This window comes from Achroia grisella, unplaced genomic scaffold (assembly GCF_030625045.1).
Source record: "Achroia grisella isolate CSIRO2021 unplaced genomic scaffold, CSIRO_AGI_Agris_v1 utg1179, whole genome shotgun sequence".
In the NCBI taxonomy this organism is placed as follows: domain Eukaryota; kingdom Metazoa; phylum Arthropoda; class Insecta; order Lepidoptera; family Pyralidae; genus Achroia; species Achroia grisella.
This window is the reverse complement of record NW_026712591.1, coordinates 554785-574615: the sequence shown is the minus strand read 5'-3', so window position 1 is coordinate 574615 and position 19831 is coordinate 554785. Positions and strand designations below refer to the sequence as shown.

Below are 19831 nucleotides of genomic sequence, written 5' to 3'. Positions count from 1 at the left end.
TTAACACCTTCCATATCATCGAATTAATCATAATTAAATTGCCCAAAAGGTTTATGTAGTACATATCAGAATTATAATATATTAAGATTATTGTAATACTTACCTACCATAATCCTATCATTAAAAAGAAAAGAAATGTGTGCTTACCTTTTCACCAAAAAAAAAACAATACCGTAAATTTATGAAATGATTAATTTGCTTACCTGAAACAAATAAAATGGAATAAATTAGACATTATGAATTAATTTACAAGTATTATACAATAAAAAAAAGGTATAAAAAATCATTCATTATACAAAAATTTAGAACGAAATAATTTGTACATAGTTTCATAATATATAAATATTGAATTAATTAATCCAAATGATTAGAATGTTCTTTGCCTTCGCGTTCTACATTTTCAGACATTTAATTAATAACCATTCTTGTATAAAAAGTAAAGAATATTGTTATAAGCTATAATATGTACAGATAATATTCTGCTCTAGGTCAAAACACTGGTAAGGTAAGGTTTTCTCCTAACGACCATATTCTACTGCTCTTATAGTAAATTATATCATTTATTTGAAACTATGTATATTGTCACTGCATTATATAAGTATTATTATAGAGTATAAAACAGAAGCAACTCAGCAATCATCACAATCTTGGGATTGCTCTTGGGGTGCTCGTATGGCACCTTTCTCATCCGTAGTTGATCAACGACTGTAGATTTGACGTTCGAAATTTGTGAGTTGTCACAAATTCAGACATCAAATAGAATGATCAGGTCTCAAATCTATGATCGTGTGACTTTATTTCGATGTAAAGCGAATCTCGTCGATTGCTTTTGCTGGAATAAATCAAGAAATCCTTTGAAGATACTGACTTCTGATATATAGAGTTTTATGTTAAAGTCGATGTGAGACTCAAGCTCAAAATCGCCCAAGCAAGGAATATAAATGCTACGCGCTGTTTTAGGTACGAGCATGTGCGTGTCATCGCATAATTTGTCTCACGAAGCTTCTAAATAGCTTGCAGTGTGACAATATGTTGTATGTGACAATTGTCGGTATAGCAGGAATAATCAAGTTATTCATATCAAAAAAAATCATGGAGTCATATAAGAATTTTTTGAAAATGAAGTCCGATGCATATTTCGTAATAAATCCTTATATATTATCGCATATTATAAGTACTATCTTATGTTTATGTAATATTTAATAAAGTAGCAACTAGTAAAAATAGCATAAAATTATTGGTTAAATTTAGACGATATATATAGAATAATATTAGCAAACAAAATAAGAAAATGAAAATTCCATTTTAAGATATTCTAAAAGCCACCCTCCAAATGGCGTACATTACGTACAATATATAACCTGTCTTTCATCGTATAACCTGTTTCCTGGGGAAATATATCATGTTGAGATATTTTCTCAGTCATTTATTTAGCTAGCACGAAAAATGTTGTATATTTGTCTAGAAACTACTATTTTATACTTCAATTCAATGTAAGGTAACGTACCTTACATTGAATTGAATTAAGTTTAACATTAATTTTATTATAGGAAAAAAGTATATATCTCTACCTTTGTAAATGTAAACTTTAATATGATATTATTTAATAATAAGGTATTATAAAAAAATAATTGTCGTTGATATTAGGTATATTATTGTTGTTAAAATTAAGATAATGAATTCAGATTTCCCAAATAATTTATAAATTATAATATACATGTATAATTAATCTTTTTGAATCTCATTATTCAATTATTATACATACTCGTAATTAGCATAATTATCATATTACATACATATCAAAGAAAAATCAGTTACGTAATCAAATTGATTGTTTGAATCGGATGCAAAAACTACTTATATATATTAGCAGGGATAAACTGGAAAACATGCGGGATGGGTCGGCTGTCGCTACGAAAGAAGTGGGATCAATAGAAAGTCGACCTTGACACAATTTACAGTGTCCGCGTTATAGCAAACGCGTTTCGCGACCGCATTCAAGAATAAACATGAGGCCTTTAGGCTCCTATTACAATAAAATACGAGTAGAAAAGGGTGGTGTGAAACAAATACAACAAATTTGCATTTCAAATTGGTGTAGGTAGAAAGGACAAGGTTCTCAATTATAATATGTATTTTTTACACTGTAGTATGCAATATTTTAACCAATTCTGAATAACCTACATTAATAATTATTTTTAACTTGCAGTACACCCGATTTAATGCGGAAAATTAAATTTTACGCATTAAATTTATAGTCTCTGTGTTATTCTGACGTATAAGCCACGTTACTGTAAAGTTTTATAAAAAGCTGTTCAGTAGTTTATGCGTGAAAGAACAACAAACATCCATCCATCTATCCAATCATACTCGCAAACTTTTACGTTTATAATATTAAATAAAATACAATGAGGTAAACCCTCAGTCTTAATTATTCTATATATTGTTTTCTTATTCGATGAGATCTTAAAATTTGACTGATGCAGAATGCCGGAGCAAAACCAATGAATAGCGATATCTTTGGACAAATATTCTGTCATAAATAAACTACATATGCTGATTTTGTAATGGATTAATCCACATTTCCATACTAATATAATATGAAGTACGACTGTCTGTCTATATATTAGTTACCTTTTTATAACTTAAATGTCGAGAAGAGGAGTTGATAGTAGTTTTATTAATAAACTACCAATATTGTAGGTGATACGTGGTTTACCGTGTCATTCAGATATGTATGTATATACATACATATCTGAATGACACGGTAAAGAATCTATGAAGAAAATATAATAATATAAATAAATTCCACGTGAGAACAATTATGTCTTCAAAGTTAGTTAACACGGAAAGCCTGGTACAAGTATAAATGAGTCCGAATAAGTATTGTATGTCGTGCATTGACTTTGGGAAGCTAAGTAGGAACAAAATTCCTTAGATACACGTCTACCGTTATCACAGTCCACCCCAAGTAATTTATTACCACCGGAATCCTCTACGGATAATTAACGGCCTCATTTTGTTCAGGTTGTATTTTTAGGGAGATTTTATCATAAATAAGGAGTTACTGTTATTATAAATAGACCAATTTAGTTTTGCGGCTTAACTGAAATATATTAGACATAGTACATATAATAGCTATATACATTTAAGAGATGTATATTATTTATCATTTAAGATGATATCTTTATTTCTTTGTAATGAATGTGATTATAACAGTTATACCAGCAGTTCCCTTCGAAATAGTCTGTATTGAGCAATATCCACGAATAAGTCTAATTATCAATTGTAGGTACCTTTTATTAATAGACTTTTACGGATTTAAAGAATTTATTATATATCCAGCACCATATATTTTGCGCTTTGATCCCAAATTTTTTTTATATATAATACTAGCTGTACACGCGACATCGTCCTCGTGGAATTTGACTTTTTTTTTTTCTAATATAAAAATAGCCTAAGTTATTCCTTATGGTAAAAGTCGCCAATAACAGTCCCGTCAAAATCGGTCCAGCCATTTCAGAAATTAGCCGGAATAAACAAACAGACAGACAAAAATAGTAAAAAATGTCATTTTGGTGTCTGTAGCGTATTTATATTCATATGCATGTAGTAAAAACGGTTACTTCAATATTACAAACAGACACTCCAATTTTATATATATGTATAGATAATACATGGTAGTTTGGAGCACATTAGATAATGTTTCTGAAACGGAAGCCATTTAAATAAACAAAGTAGGATATTTTATTTAAAATAATATAAAAAAAAGCATTCTCTCTTACTCACTCTGAATTTCTCTTACACACTCTTTTACGATACTCACCGAATTTTATGTTTAATAGTATTAACATAGCAAAAATTATAAAAACATATCTTATATCAAATATGTATATCAATCTAAGAATTTTTACATAATATAATATCTTATATATAAGGAAATATTCTATCTAATTATTTTAATATTGATATATTATATTGATTGAGATATAGATACAATTAATATAATATTATCTGATAAAAGTTCTTTTCTCACATTACTAATTTGATTAATATTTGGAGATTCAATAAGTTTTATAAAGCTCACATGATTTTTAAATTGATCGTTTTCTTTGATAGTATAACTTTTTGCTACCTTTAACAAATGAAAGGATGAACGAATTTTATTGAAATTTGACGTTGGGAGTTTGGGAGTGATACGTTATCTTATATCAAAAACACAGTAAACAAGTCGCGGGTATATTTATTTGTTGGTATAAGGTTTTCTGGATTGTTTAATATAGGTTTGCCTGTCTAACCTTTTCAAGCCTGCAGCTGATCGATAATTAATGAAATTTGACATGAAGATAATAAAAAGAAGTTAATATTATGAGAAAGAATATAGGCTTTCTAAAAAAACAAATCTTTCGAATTTATAATATTAGTACGTTATAGTTTAAAATTAATCTTTACAAAAATTTTCTCTATTGTAACTAATATACCTTTTTTGTTGTAACTGTCCATCCGACTGAATGTCATATCAATAGCCTATTTCAGAAACCATGAATTTGTAATTTGACCATATAAATTTAAGCTTAAGTTTTTTATTTTATACTGTTTTTACTTTTGTGTATATTGTATTTAAAGGTAAAGCAAGAATAACGTAGAATGATGCATTGAGTAAAATATCACTAATAGTAACTAATATTAACGTTATATATAAATATAAATTGAACAATACCTTCATAAAAACAGCATTCTTTGATTTGATGGCCCCCATGCAGTTACCATACAAACATAGTAATAACGTATTTGCTTTGCAAACTTCAATAAATGAACAACTTTATATATTTAAATTAACTATCTATATCCAACAATAGTATATATCTGTGCGTTGAAAGTCTCATACAATTTAACTAGTAATAAATTATCTATAACCATCTGACAATTATATAACTATGTTTTACTTATTAATAACATTGAACACTATGAATTGCAATAAAACGTTAGTAGTAAATATTGGCAGCTTTGGAAATTACACACAAAGATAACATTTAACAAGATGAATTATCACAGGTGGATCAAGCATTATACAAGCAGGAACTCTAATAGAATTAGATTTTTCGCTAATTACTTTAATCTTTTGGTATAGTAAGGAGGCATTAACTATGTTTGACAACAATCCCATCGAAATAGGCCTGAGAATTGACTTCACTTTGACACATGAGATATGTTTCTGAGACGCATAATGTCACAACAGTTTATTGGGAGGTACAGTCTTTCCTAAAACAACCATGTATTAAGTTTTGGAGATGAACTAGAATGTAGCGAGAACGACGTGAATCTTCTTTGTCCGTGCACTTGACAGTAAAAGCTTTGTATTTACACAAACAAAACGTCTCAATTTACGGTTGAGAGTTCTCTTTCGCGACATTCGACACGTCAATTATTCGAGGTACCTATACACTCGGAACCCACGATTGGCCGCGATTCATTGTATTATAAGTGGAAGATGTTAACCTCAAAATAATATTTTTGATGCTACGTTCAGGATACGATTGGAGGAGGTTGGGGTGCAGCGACGCGAGCCCCAACGCGCAAACTCCTCCGATCGACACCGATCATGGCCGAACTATCCCAGACCTTGCTCCGGACTGACAATAGCTACGGCATTATAGACTGGTTCTGCATACTACATTTATATCACACCTGTATACATTATGCTGCATTACATAAGTATATATGTTATGTACAACGAAGCGTAGACAATGGAAGTTAGAATTTACTGTTACCTATTTTACTAAGATGATGTAGTTTAACGTCACCTAGCAGTGATCTTAAATGTTTATGTTGTAGACAAATTTTGTAAAGCATTATATACTTAATGAAACATACGTAGTATACCTTATTTTGAGTTTCAATTGTCCTACCATTAAAGCAATAAAAATAACATTTCTTATTCCAAGAGTTTGTACTAATAGATTACATGTAGTAACTTGTAATTAATTTTTCTGTATTCGAAATTAATAATAAATAATACACCTTATTGACAGGTAGAAAAGAGACAATATTTTCTTTTTAATTACGACTCATTTTACATCCATAAAACTATAAAAAAACTTCTCGATATACAGAATTATTCGGTACGAACTTTTCAGACCGGCCTGTAAAAACTTTTTTTTTTTGCAATCTTACACAACACACATTACACTATATAGTACACTATTCTAATAGTACCACCATTACACCTTACCTATATCAAAATTTAGATTGTTAGGAAGGAAAGCTAAATCTGGTTAAGGAAAGCTATTTAATGAATAACCAAAAAAATTTACTAGATATTAAAAAGCCATAATAACTCTATTATCAACTGAAATGTCTTTTTTTTAATATTTGGTATTTTTCTTATCGGTTGCGTATTAAATATTTTAAGAAAATTCAAACAAAGACAAATGTATATTAAATGAATCAAAGTTAAGTCCATTACTGTAAATCTCTTTTGCCTTATAATGAAATATCATTGATGAAAATTATTTAAAAATGCTGAGTAAGGAAATTGAATTATTTAATACCAATAGATTTTTTCTCTGCAAAGAGTATTTCAATTTCAATTTAATAGACTAGAGCACGTATTTATGTAACGATGATTTGAGTACATACTTGTTAATGAACATAAATTAATTTCGAATAATATATTAATATCGTTTAAACTAATTGAAACTGTTATGACTTGTTGGTTGGACTAACAGTATATAGTATGTAGACTTATGTTAAATATACATGTCATATAATATGCACGTGTTATCCTTAATAATTTTTGATCCTCCTAAATCTGTATATGAAAGCAGAAAGCCTAATATGAAAACATATTTGGCAGGCGCAGAAGATAACACATTTTAAGTTTTAAACAATTATAACAGCATATTCGTATTATGAATCTTAAGAATTTTACTCTCGAAGTATAATCGAGATATCAGTGAGGTACTTTCGTCTCTTTTTATAAGAAATTAACATCATTTTTACAATATGAAAAATATTTTCTTTTTAAGCAAAATTTTATTGTAGTACATTAAAATATTTTAATACAGTTATTCAACTATAGCACTTATAATTGGTTTGAACTTGGAATTTCAGACTGAACAAAGATTGAATTAGCTACTAGTAGTAAAATTATATTCTAGAATATAATTTTAAAATTAATAAGCTTTTATAGCTTTGATATAAAGAATTAGCTTTTATAGCTTTGATAAATAATTAATGATAGAATAATTAAAATAGAGATGTTGCTCTAAATCTATTATAGTATTCTGTATAGTTTACTATACACCTACGCATATATAAACATCACGTAGAATAAATAATAAAGCAATTTCCTACAAACTGTAGACACAAAGGCAAGGCTGAGTCAGGCATTATCCGCTGCAGCTTGTCGGAATCTCAATTAGATTTGTAATCAAATCGATGCCCTTTGTTGTAAACTACGAGGAATCAGTATTCCTAGTAAACATTCGGCATGTTTTAATTAGTGCTTTGTTATTTTGTAAAAATATTTACATTAGTCTCTTTTAGTAGACTCTATAAGTGTAGGTTAGTATACTATAACTATAGAAGGTATAACGTATATATTGTTTTAAAATTTTTAAGTCATATTGTTTTTGATAAAATGCAATTATTAAACTACTAATACAAAATAAATAACGTTTAATACTTTAATATAATATTAATCTTTTGTTCTTTTTAAGGGGTTTTTTACAATTGAAGAAACACATTATGTAAACGGGATGAGCTCCCGGTATTTCAACACTATTACAAGCGTCCTGGTTACAGATCGATTCACCTCGTGACCTCGATATATAATATATCCCGTTTATATACCCTATATATATATTTATATAATTGTAATAAATCTGCCGATAATCTAACCATAGTAAATAAGAGACATTAAATAAAACTAAACATATATTTTATAACATGATATTTTCGTTACTGGAACCACTATAATATTTTAAGTTTTCTTGAAAGCGTTGACCCTTTGAAATAGCTCAGCTTTGGGTGATTACCCAAAGTGCGAGTTGCAACATATTTTGTCAAGTTTTTAGTGCCTTATACTATCGTAAAACTTAAACAACCGTAAAACTTACTGAAGCGTAAAATCCAGGACAATGAGCTTATCAAGATATAACTTAATTACGTAATAGTTAGGTGTATCTTTATAAATGGACGCGCGTGGGTTGAATTTTCCTTGTAGGTATATATCCATTTTTTCAGTTCATAAATATACCACTACTAGAAGCTGGGGTCTTTCCTCGATTTAACTAGCTAATGCTATATTATCCATGAAGATTTGGGAGAATTCGTTTTTATTTTTCTATTCTTAAACTAGTACCTTTACAGTACTTATTTCTTATACATTTGGTAAGATATCCCTATTACACATTATCGCACAGCAGTTTTTAAGTTTATAACAAAATTGAGCACACTTACGCAGAAAATATTTTATCAAATATACAAGCCGTCTGGATATTGTTTACCACATTAGCGAGGCGACTGTGACTTACTTTTATTGCACTCGTGGAGTCATAGAATATTCGAACCTAAGAATATTCTACCAATAAAATCTAAATGTAAATAAATATTCATCAGTTTAAATAAATATTTGTACTGTACGCAGATCAAATCCGTGACCATCTGGTAGGTCTGTGGATATCTGAACACCCACATATCGTCCTGAATGTTTATGCTATTGCTGTTAAATCCACTGTGCATTATAACTACATTTTCAACCACTATGTTCCTGGATTTTGATAGTTTAGTACACCGACTTACTTATTGTAACTTAACTAAAATGGTCACTGGTTTAAAACTTATTGTTGTTATACATTCACAAAAAAATACAAAGTATTTATATCAGTTGTCTAGTACCCATAACAAAATCTCTAGAGGAAGAGAGGAATTAGATGATGCTATGTGATTTTTCAGGGGCTTATATTATTATTATAAAAAATCTTGAAGCGACAGTTGTATATCGCAGCTATAGGAAATAGTTCAAACACGTTTTTGCTCTGAAGATAACAGCATGTCGTCTGAGAACTTCGTATTTTACTGCAGATATAGGCTCCACTTACTCCATTTATAATTTATAATTGAGTATTTCCACAGGTAAGTACTCAATAAATAAAATGTATACTTTACTTTATTACTACGTGCTCATAATTTCAATAAAAATCAATACAAATAAAATAAAGACATTACAATACTAACCTCACTCGATGTTAAGTAGCAAATTCTTGAGTCTGTACTATCTATGGAAGCCTGCTGAACGATACCATAACGGGTTGATTCGCGATCACTCGTGTATTCTGACCGTACGCTATCTTGGCGATCGAATACTCCTCTAGAACAAAAAAACAAATATGTAAATTGCATTTATTCAAAAGTATAATAATTACTAATCAGTTAAAATCAAATTTTATGCAAAACATTTTAACTTATACAAACTAAAAATAATAGAGAGTGTAATAAATTCGGCTGTGTAGTGTAATTTATGATAATTTATTAGCCAATTTGCAATTAATTTAGTTATATTTATAATTTTCTATATTCCCTAACTGGCTACATACTAATTTTCTTAAGATTAAAGCTTTAAGATTTGTCTGACATGCAAATCCCAGCCAAGCAAAATTTCATGATTACCGTTGTTCGAAACTGTCAGCCCGATTGCTCCTATAGCCGGAGTCATTAAGGCTGCCCTCGTGTCGGAGACTGGGCAAAGAGTCCCATGGGGAGCGCCGCGGGCCCGGCGGCGGTGCTCCACGCCAACCGTCTGAGTGGCGGTACCACGCTTGACGTGCTGATTCGCCAATACAAGAGGCGCAACGGGACGCACTCACGAAACTGAATAGATAACAATAGTAAAGTTAAAGTTTACTCCATAAGGGAACTACAAAATGTTTTCGGGGACGGTTTTCAGTTATTTTGAATCTAGACTATAACATGAATGGAGCCACTAGAGATTAATTTTATGTCCCGTCGCAAGTAATTCTCAAAAGAAATCGTAATCGCACAGCAAAAAATATCTTTAAAAAATGAAAAACACTATAGTAATTATACTCCGTACAATGACGGAGTGTGAAAACAATTTACCTCTACTTCTTTTGTGCGATTTGAAAGCGGCCACAAATACATTTATGCTAGAGTGGGATAACTGGAAATTAAATCCTACATATATCTAGGGTAAACTAAAGCTTCCTCTTATGAGGAAAGATGCTTGCTTGAGTGAGCCGATAGAAATTGTTAAGACGAACATATTGTATTAACTATCATATGTTCGCTTGTGAATGGATATGTAGGGCGTAAGCCATATAGAATTTTAAATTTAATGTTTCCCGATTATCTAGGGTATTGATATTTTCTATATAAAGTTCATTATTTTTACACTATATTTGGAGAACTCTTGGAATAAGTTATTCAGTTTCATGAGTAGTGTCCCAGCGTTCCGGTTTAAAGTACTCAATCCGACTGACAACATACCTATTCCCATAGGTAATTCCGATGAAAATATTATTAGAATCATGTTCAGGTGCTCCAGCTTCAGAATTGATAACCCTCCGAGGATTCTTGTATAGATATAATATTTCGAAGTACACAAATTTATTATTATGAATTCAACATTAGTATTTCATTCATATTATGAAAAATATGTAGTGAGTTCAATTAAAATGTATGAAAATTAAATCAATTTGGTCAAGTTTTAGTTTTTGTGTCCTCTTTTGTTAGTGTATAGGTACATCACAATAAATACTTACCCTAGTAGTATTTCAATCAATATCTTTATTCATGTAGGTATAGGTATTACAGACTCTTACAATATGTCAAATTTACTGTCAGTTAGCACTTACGAGCTAAGAAGAACTGACAAGAAACTCAACTCTTATTCTTTTCAAATGAGCTTGTACATGGTCACAATTATAAAGATTCATTTTTAAATTAAATTAGAAACAGTGTTGTGACATTGCATTTTTGCTTAAAGGAAATAACCCGAACAGACCAATCTCCACAAGCAGCACCCGTTTAACAGATTAACGTTTGCTACGATAAAGCCATGTACAATATGGGAACCAATATTTAAGATATTGGAGCTCACACATATAATGATTGTGATGTTTATAAAAATTTCTGAGTATCTATAAGAATGTATCTATAAGAATGTTAAAAAACAAATTGTTATGACTATTCAAAAGAAATTATTTATTTGAATAATAATAAAGGATAATCAATATATTATTATTTACTTTCAATATACATTTGTATGTATAATTAGTTATAATCACGGGATCTTACCACGTTTAATTTTATTGAAACGTTTTATTAAATTTATACTATGCATGTATACTAAGGGTACTAAGTAACAGATTTTTGTAAATATATACCTATATAGATAACACATATACATTTAGGTTAGGGTTCTTTGTATTGACAAAGAAGAAAGTCATAAATGCAAATGTTTGGATATAGGTGATATGCAGTAAGACCACTGAGACCACGTGATAATGTATCCCATTATACATTCTCACATTGTCATGGTCGTAACCTTCATAGAATAAATTTTCGAAAATAATTTGTAATCCCATATTTCCTTATTATCCTTTAGACATAAAACTCTATGCTTTTGGTTTTTATAAAACCAATTGAGTCAGTCAGCAAGACTTATGGTTATATGTAGAATATGTATTAGTACGTACGAAAATGTCTATAGACTTGTATATTTTCCGGCGCAAAAAATAATCCGTTATCGATTTTAGATTACGGTATTGAAATTTTAATATACAAGCGTAGCAAGTTATCAATTTTTAGATTCATTGAAAGAGGGAAATCAGATTGCTTGTACTCAATACGAATATGTGTTTCAATGTTGGGTACTATAGCTGCATCAATTTGGATAATAAATACTTTGAATTTGAAGTTCTATTTGTAATTTACATATCTGAAATTGGTCTACTTTATTTTAAATTACGTTTTCCTGTATTATAGATATGTATGTTACCTGTTGTATTTTTTCTATTTGATACTGTCATAATACTTAAATATTTATGAAACATATACTCAATTTGTACTGTATATTTACAAATACAATATCTCATAAAACAAAACTAACAACAATATGCATACTATACAAACAATTGAGCCCGAACTAATTTCAAATAGACATTGTTGGAAGTCCCATTAGGGTACTATTGTGCCTTGTCAGATTAACGTAGATGATTTTAGATCCATTAAGTGTTAGATACAATAGAGTTATTAAGATGGAGGCGTGCGATGGGTCTATTCATATTTATTAACTTTTAATCCCGATGTTAAGCAATCTTATGATGTTTTAATAAGTTAATACCAATTAATTGAAAACGATAACTTTACTTTAGATACCATTTCAGAGGTATACATTTTACTTTCACGTAAAATTAAATTAAGATTCGCATAGCCTTATATATATAGTGATATAAAAGTAACAAACAGACAGATTGACAGGCAGACAGACACCCTTTCCCAATCAAAATATAAGTAGGTATGTATAACGATTGTCTATTTAAGACAATCGTTATACAGACTATAGCTATATCTTCTATAAAATAAATAAATACTATCACTCATAAGCATAATATTGATAAAAGTATGCCCTCGTCTGAAATTAATGAACTTGGTTTACCATTTTTTTATTGAAGCGCAAAAAGATTCAATGTAATATCACCATCATAAATTATTTTACCTTCTTCAATATTCATAAAATTGCTTGCTACGCAATTGGCTAATTCTGTGTCGGGAATGGGTATACCCCAGGGCAAACAGGACGAAAAATGTTACGAAAATAACTGAGATATGATACTAGAGTAGATACGGGAATCTACGATCAATAACTACGTATAACGTCTACTAACGAAAATATTTTATCCACAAAGGCACTATTGGCATCTTGTTCAAAGCTAAAAGCTGAAACTAATGGATCAGGAAGTAAACATATATGAGCTCGCTTCAATTTATTAACATTTATTTTGGGTAGTGACATATATTGTATAATATTATTATACGAATAATGTACTATACAAATATATTTTAGAAGAATTAAAACTATCATGACCCAGTAATTCACTAGCCCGACTTATATTCCAATGGCGTTAGTTGAAATTTGACCCAAACAACTTGTGTCCCAATTTATATCTTACTAACCTTCCGGTGATGGAGACACTGTAAATTTACAAAATAATCTGAGTACTGGCATAAGATCTTTCTGTAGTTTTTGTCTAATACTCCGTTTGGGAGAGAGAAAATTAATAGCTATGGGCAAGTTATTAGGGCCTCTATTTTGACCCTATTGTCAGCAATGTGACATGTCAGATTGACCTCCATGTAGTTTCTCTAGAAACTAAATTCACCACGATGCGCGATGAGATAATACTAATTTATCATCCTTCACTGATTCCATGTCACTAGTAAATATTTAAACTTTTTGAGGTTATATTATATAATTTATATTGGTAAAGATATTCATGCGAATATAATAAATGGAAAAGTATGCCAGTATGTCTGTTTGTTACATTTCAATGGCTAAATGGATCTTAATATAATTTTATAGGAAGATATAAGCAATTACGAGGACAAATGTAGAATATCTTTTATCTCAATAAATATTCTAGAATAGGGCAATAGTAGTTGTGCAAAGCAAGTCCTGGATAACAGCTAGTTTGTTATATAATTATATATATAGTTATTTGAAATTTCGTTTGTTCCCAGATTTCTTATATAGCGCCCATTGAAAATCCACATGACACAAAATCAATGTTTAGGATATCCGAAATTACGGAAGTTTTGGATTTTCTTGGGAATCCGTTAAAACGGATTCCACGAAAGCGTAAAAAGCCACGAAATGTCTTTCTCGAAATATGTATTATTAAATGTAAATCCATTGGTATTTATACTCGTATGTCGTCTGTAAATGTGAATTCGTTTGAAGTTTTTTATAGTCGTAAAAGTTTAGTATATGTATTTTAACTATTCTAATGTTATTGGCAGGGTGAGGGGTACTCGATTGCCGTAATAGAATTTATGAAAGGCTGATGAATGTCTTAGGTTACTGTTAAAGGTTCGAACCTAGGCTCAGTCCGTCGGAATCTCGATCCCCGTCGAAATGGGATAGAAAATCGATCTAAGGCGCAATATTTTGTATGAATTAAAAACGTAGTGATTACTTGCTCACTGTTACGACGAGAACTATTTTGTATTCCGATCAATCAATTAAAAGTCAAGCAGACGAAGTCGCAAGCATAGCTAGTAAAGTAATAAATTATATGCCATATATTATTTACGTAGTTACTTATCTTTTATATTTAATATCCTTCACATCGAGACGATTCCTGCGATGTCAGCGTTATTGATAAACTACAAAATACTGACATTTATGTTGTCAAAATGTCTCCTTGTATTATTCTGGTTGTTTTTCTATCTATATTCAGTGGTACTATTCCATATTTTAATCTCGTATTTGGGCATAATCGGAAATAAACATACATATAAATAGTTTGCTACCTTAACAAAAACAAGGTGTAGCTAGTAAATTGTGTAATTATATTTATTACCAGCTGTACCCGCGACTTACTCCGCGTGGAATTTAACTTTATTTCTGGTTTAGTTTTATTTAAAATAAATCTAAACCAAAGTTACTCCTCATTACATCAGCTACCTGCTAATAGTCCTAAAAGGGCTAAAAGTCCTGTCAATATCTGTACAGTCATTTCAGAGATTAGCCGAAACAGACAGACGGACAAAAATTGTAAAAAAAAAATATTTTGGTGTATGTACCGTATTTATATTCATATGCATGTAGCAAAAAGCGGTTATTTCAATATTACAAACAGACACTCCAATTTTATATATATGTGTAAATAAAGTCCCCCTTAAAAATAGTGTGGCTTAGAAACAAGCTTTGAAGTACATAGATGTAAGTTATCGAATAACACTATTATCTATCCGGATATCCTGTATCTTGTGTTGACCTACTTTATCCTATAGAACTAAAATATTTATATGTTGCTATTATCAGCACCCTATATCTCTACATAATACTGATATACACTTATAACTTATAAATTGTCAACAAATAATTGAAATCTCTTTTTAGTACATTACATTCATAAGTATAAAACAATAAAATAAGTATTATAATGATGAGCAATACAAAAACGTAGTAATGATCAGTCAAATCGCTGAAGAAACGATATTATTTTATCTTAATAATATTTTTTTTTATGTATAACAATTAGTAATATTATTCGGTGGTATGGCTGTTTAACACACCGTCTTGCTTCCAATAAAGTCGCAGGTTCTATTCCCGCGCAACACTTACGTAGTAATGAGAATGTGTACATTTATTTGTACTGATCTGGGTAAGTATTTTTATATATAATATCTATGCAAAAAAAAGTTATGAAAGTATATTTATTACTTATATAGTACCTATAGCACAGGCTCGACTTAGTTAGGATTGTTTATATATTGTATGTTTCTGCATTACATTTTTTCATATATATGGTATAGGTAATATGGTTATTACCTATACCATATATATGAAAAAATGTACCATGATATTTCATTTTTTATAGTCATTCAATTAGTCGAATGTTATTTATATCTATATATTTTCTATACACAGAAAAATACAATACTGACATTAATAATACATTATAAATTAATTAATGTAACTTATACATTAATACCATTGGTTCATAAATGAACAGTTACATAACCAGCAGTTTTGTCTGTCATGCACAAGACAGACAGTAGATTTTGAATGCTTAAGATTTTATGAGAGAAAGAAAATGTTAGTAATGGGAATTAGTGGCTGATCACTGTAGTAGAGTCAGGTCGGCTTTCCCACGGTCCTCCATAGAAATCATTGTGGCCACATTTCAAGAAAATTCACTATGCTAATTTAATTATTTTTTTTATACTACGGTGGTGACAAACAAGCATACGGTCCATCTGATGGTAAATAGTTACCGCAGACTATGAACGCCTAAAACATATACATACTTGCCATCTTATACCGTTAGCGTAGATACGCAGTGAAACGTCTTTTAACATCTATTTTTAATACGTGTTCATAAATTATTACTCACTCATAGTTTTATCTTCTTATCTTTTTTCTAACACAAAGAAGTATTACATATTATCAGTTTTTGTCATATTTTTATATAAAGCCTCATGATAGTGTTATAATATTACGGGTTATCATTTTACATTATTTGTGAAGTGAATTTGTTTTAAAATTATAGTGCTACAGGGCACTGAAACCAGTAGAGGCCATAAATCGGGTACAGTTGAAGGCTTACTCCTTTATTTTGAGAGCATCACTAAGCGTTCTACGCGTCATAATTTTAATTCTTGATTGAAAGAAACACAGATTGGACACCTATTCACGGAACATGCTTTCTTATTGTGCCTTTTTATAAAACAACAAAATAACAATAGAAACATGCTTATAGATTTTGTCAAATCTAGCTGAATCTTGAATATTAACCTTTATTTCGTAATAAATTATAATAGATAAGCCTGTGTTATTTTGTAAATTGTATATTGTTATACTTCTTGGTAGCAGAAATACATATAAATAATTAATAATATAACTAATATTTAACTACTTAATTACGAGTAGTGTATTTAAATACGAGAGTACTGAAAAATCACGCCAACCACGTATGAAACAAAAATATTCTCCGACCACGATCAACAATTTTAGACGGACATATTTTAATTTCATACATTTTAGGACGTTATGTTTCAGGAATCGAAGTTTTTTTACTTATATTTTATTTGCATTATTGTGATGATATATTTTGTGTTTTGGGTATAAATGTAGTATGTAAAGAAAATATGTTTCGTTCACATCTGAGGCATAATTTTAGAGTTAGAGTAATTCCAACTACCGTGTCCTTACAAGAGAACCCGAAGAAAAATCTAACAATATTACTATTAATACATCTACTGATCAAGCCATGTACAATTTATTGTGATGCCACATACTACTACAGGTGAGAACAGTTACCCTCCTGCTTCACCATACTCGTAATAAATAACAGTAGTAATAAAATAGTATTCCCACCTTGATTGATGGTCGCTTAAGTATCCTTGATCTCGGTCTCGAACCCGGTCCCTATAACAAAATAATACATAAAAATAGTTAAAATCGTTTTACTTTTGGCCTAAATCTACGGGTTATAAATTTTCTGAGAGAAAATTGTTAAATATTTATATTGTTAGTCGCTTCTTAACATGGTTAAATTTTATGATAAATAAGTTATTTACTCTCTCGACATTTTGACTAGGTTGCAGTAGCCGCGATCACAAGCCGACTGGAGTACAGCGATGTCAATATCGGTAGGTGACAGCAGTTTGTTCAACTACCATCAGTAGATTATCCAACGAATAATCGCGATACCTAACACTCGCGATACGATACTAAAACGCGATACCTAACACTCTTGGTATCGATATATTTATTTAATATATAATAATGAATTAAATTACATATACTGAAAGTGCGTAACTTCCAGAAAGTTACACGTAATTGATTAATAATGAAGGTGTTGATTACGTAATCGATGCCTTCATATAAGTATTCAGCGATTTGATCCTCACAAAAAGCTTTGTGAGGACCGAATGGCTGAGTTTAGCGTATTCAACATGTTTACCATTACAAACGAATAAAAATTATATATATACTACAGATTCTGCAAACGCCCTGTAAATTACTTTCAGATAAGGCGAGCCTTATACAGTGGATTATAAAAAATAGCTTACAATCTATTCTCAGGCCTACCAAATATCACTATAAATCCGTTAAGCTGTTTGTTTTATAACAAAGAAGTTTGTTAACACGATTTTTACATATCAGATATTTACCTGGTGTTGTGATCACTCAAATAACCACGTTCTCGCTCCCGTTCGCGCTCCCGCATTAGTTCGTTGCGATCACTAAAACAATAGCAGAGGCATAAACAGAATTCTAATATAAATGTGCATTATAATGCGATAAGCAATAGTTATGGTAGTTTATTTAAGTAATAATTTTATTGGATGATTAACTTTCGAAAAATAATCATAAACATAAATTGAATGAAGTTCTGATGAATAATTAAATTTAAGGATTTCAGTTAACAACTGATAGATCATTTAATGAATAAAATTCCTGAGATTGTCATTGTACTGAAATACCACACGATAAATAATATTGTTAGAGAATCACACTAATAAGTAATAAGTATCGCTCAATATTATCAATTGATTTGGATCTATTTAAGTTAGTTACAAAACATAACTTGCTAAATAATTCAAATAACAAGATGAGATGAGAGATAAATAATCCTAATAATGAGACGTATATATTATACACAAAGGGTGGTAAGAAATGTATTATACCTGTAATAACCATCACGATCAGATCGAGCACTCAATTGCCTTTCTACGGTCAGTCGATGTGGTAACGGTAGAGTTGACGATCTATCTGATCGGCCTCCGCCCGAGCATTGTGAAGCTGGTCCTGATCATTAAATATAGTCTTAAAAGAAAAAACTACAAACTGTACCTTTACTGATCCAGTACAATACAACTATTCACTAAAATATATGCAACCATTACAAACAATATCAAAATATATATTTTTTTAAGATTGCATACCTAATGTAGTTTACCTACGTTACACTTTGTACTAAGTCGTTTAAGTGGGTACCTCTGTCTCACCTATTTACTCCACCAAGTACCTTGCTTTATAAACTGTGTTTCTGTTTAAACCATTACATAACATAATATTACATAGTTTAAACTGACGGATATGGCAACGCACAGGTTTTTCCATTTACTTCACTGTATTCAATTGCATAGTTATCTTTGCGTTAAGTAGGTGTATATGATATATGCATATTACGAGTATATAGGCGGATAAAGGATTTTATTGTTTATATATTTATTTGTATTGATAGATAATAAGAGAACTGAAAAAATACTTTATCGTCTTTTTTCACCTATATATAATAGGATATATACCTAGTATTTTATAAATAAGCCAAGAAAGAAGCGCCATGCAACATGCATGTCATCAATATTGTAGTGGCATCATAGGCACTGGTGTCACATTGTATTCCTATATAATGCCTACGGTACTTCTCAGGCGTGCCATCGGAACCAATGATTTCACTGCCTTTTGCCATATACTATTGGCACGCATGTGAGGTACCTTAACTTTTAAATAAACAGGAAAGCCATGCAAATACAGATGCATGGAGGTAGAAATGCGTGGGAGTCAAAGATACTCACTGTGACATTGCATGCTAACGAATTAGTACAAAGTTTTTTTTTACTAAATCTGTCTCTTTTTTAATCTTATAATTTTTGTGTAGATTTAAACATATTCTTGTTCTCTTCTTTTATCACACACGAATATTTCCTACATATTTAGTTTAACTAATTTACTTGTGTACATGCAACTGAATATTTTTCTCTGTCAAACTCGCAGTATCAGTATTTTTGGTAGCATGAATCTTCCTGTTTTTATATACGCATATTTAGTCGTAATTTATTTAATTTCATGGATTTGGATAAAATTCAAGTGCAGAAATAAACCACTTAATTACTTTTATATTAAAAATAGTTCCATGGACAAGTAGACGAGACATGGAGGAGTTTAAAATATTTAATATTTTAATTTAATTCTTAAAATGAATATAAGTAAACACATATACGTATTTCAAAACAATAACTATAACAGACATTTAGAACTAATGTGTAAGTATTGGTTAATAACTGCACA

The 19831-nt window shown here is 30.1% G+C and overlaps 1 protein-coding gene across 1 annotated transcript in view; it reads right to left on the bottom strand.

Annotated features, from left to right (window-relative positions):
• The window catches only part of LOC131852237 (protein still life, isoform SIF type 1), an 87652-nt gene that overhangs the window by 52275 nt on the left and 15546 nt on the right, over positions 1-19831 (bottom strand). Inside the window, exons 16-20 of the mRNA XM_059202887.1 lie at positions 18445-18565; positions 17929-18000; positions 17129-17179; positions 9673-9873; positions 9241-9373 (exon numbers count right to left, since the gene is read on the bottom strand). Coding sequence (XP_059058870.1) covers positions 9241-9373; positions 9673-9873; positions 17129-17179; positions 17929-18000; positions 18445-18565 — 578 coding nt within the window. The remainder of the gene's footprint in view (positions 1-9240; positions 9374-9672; positions 9874-17128; positions 17180-17928; positions 18001-18444; positions 18566-19831) is intronic.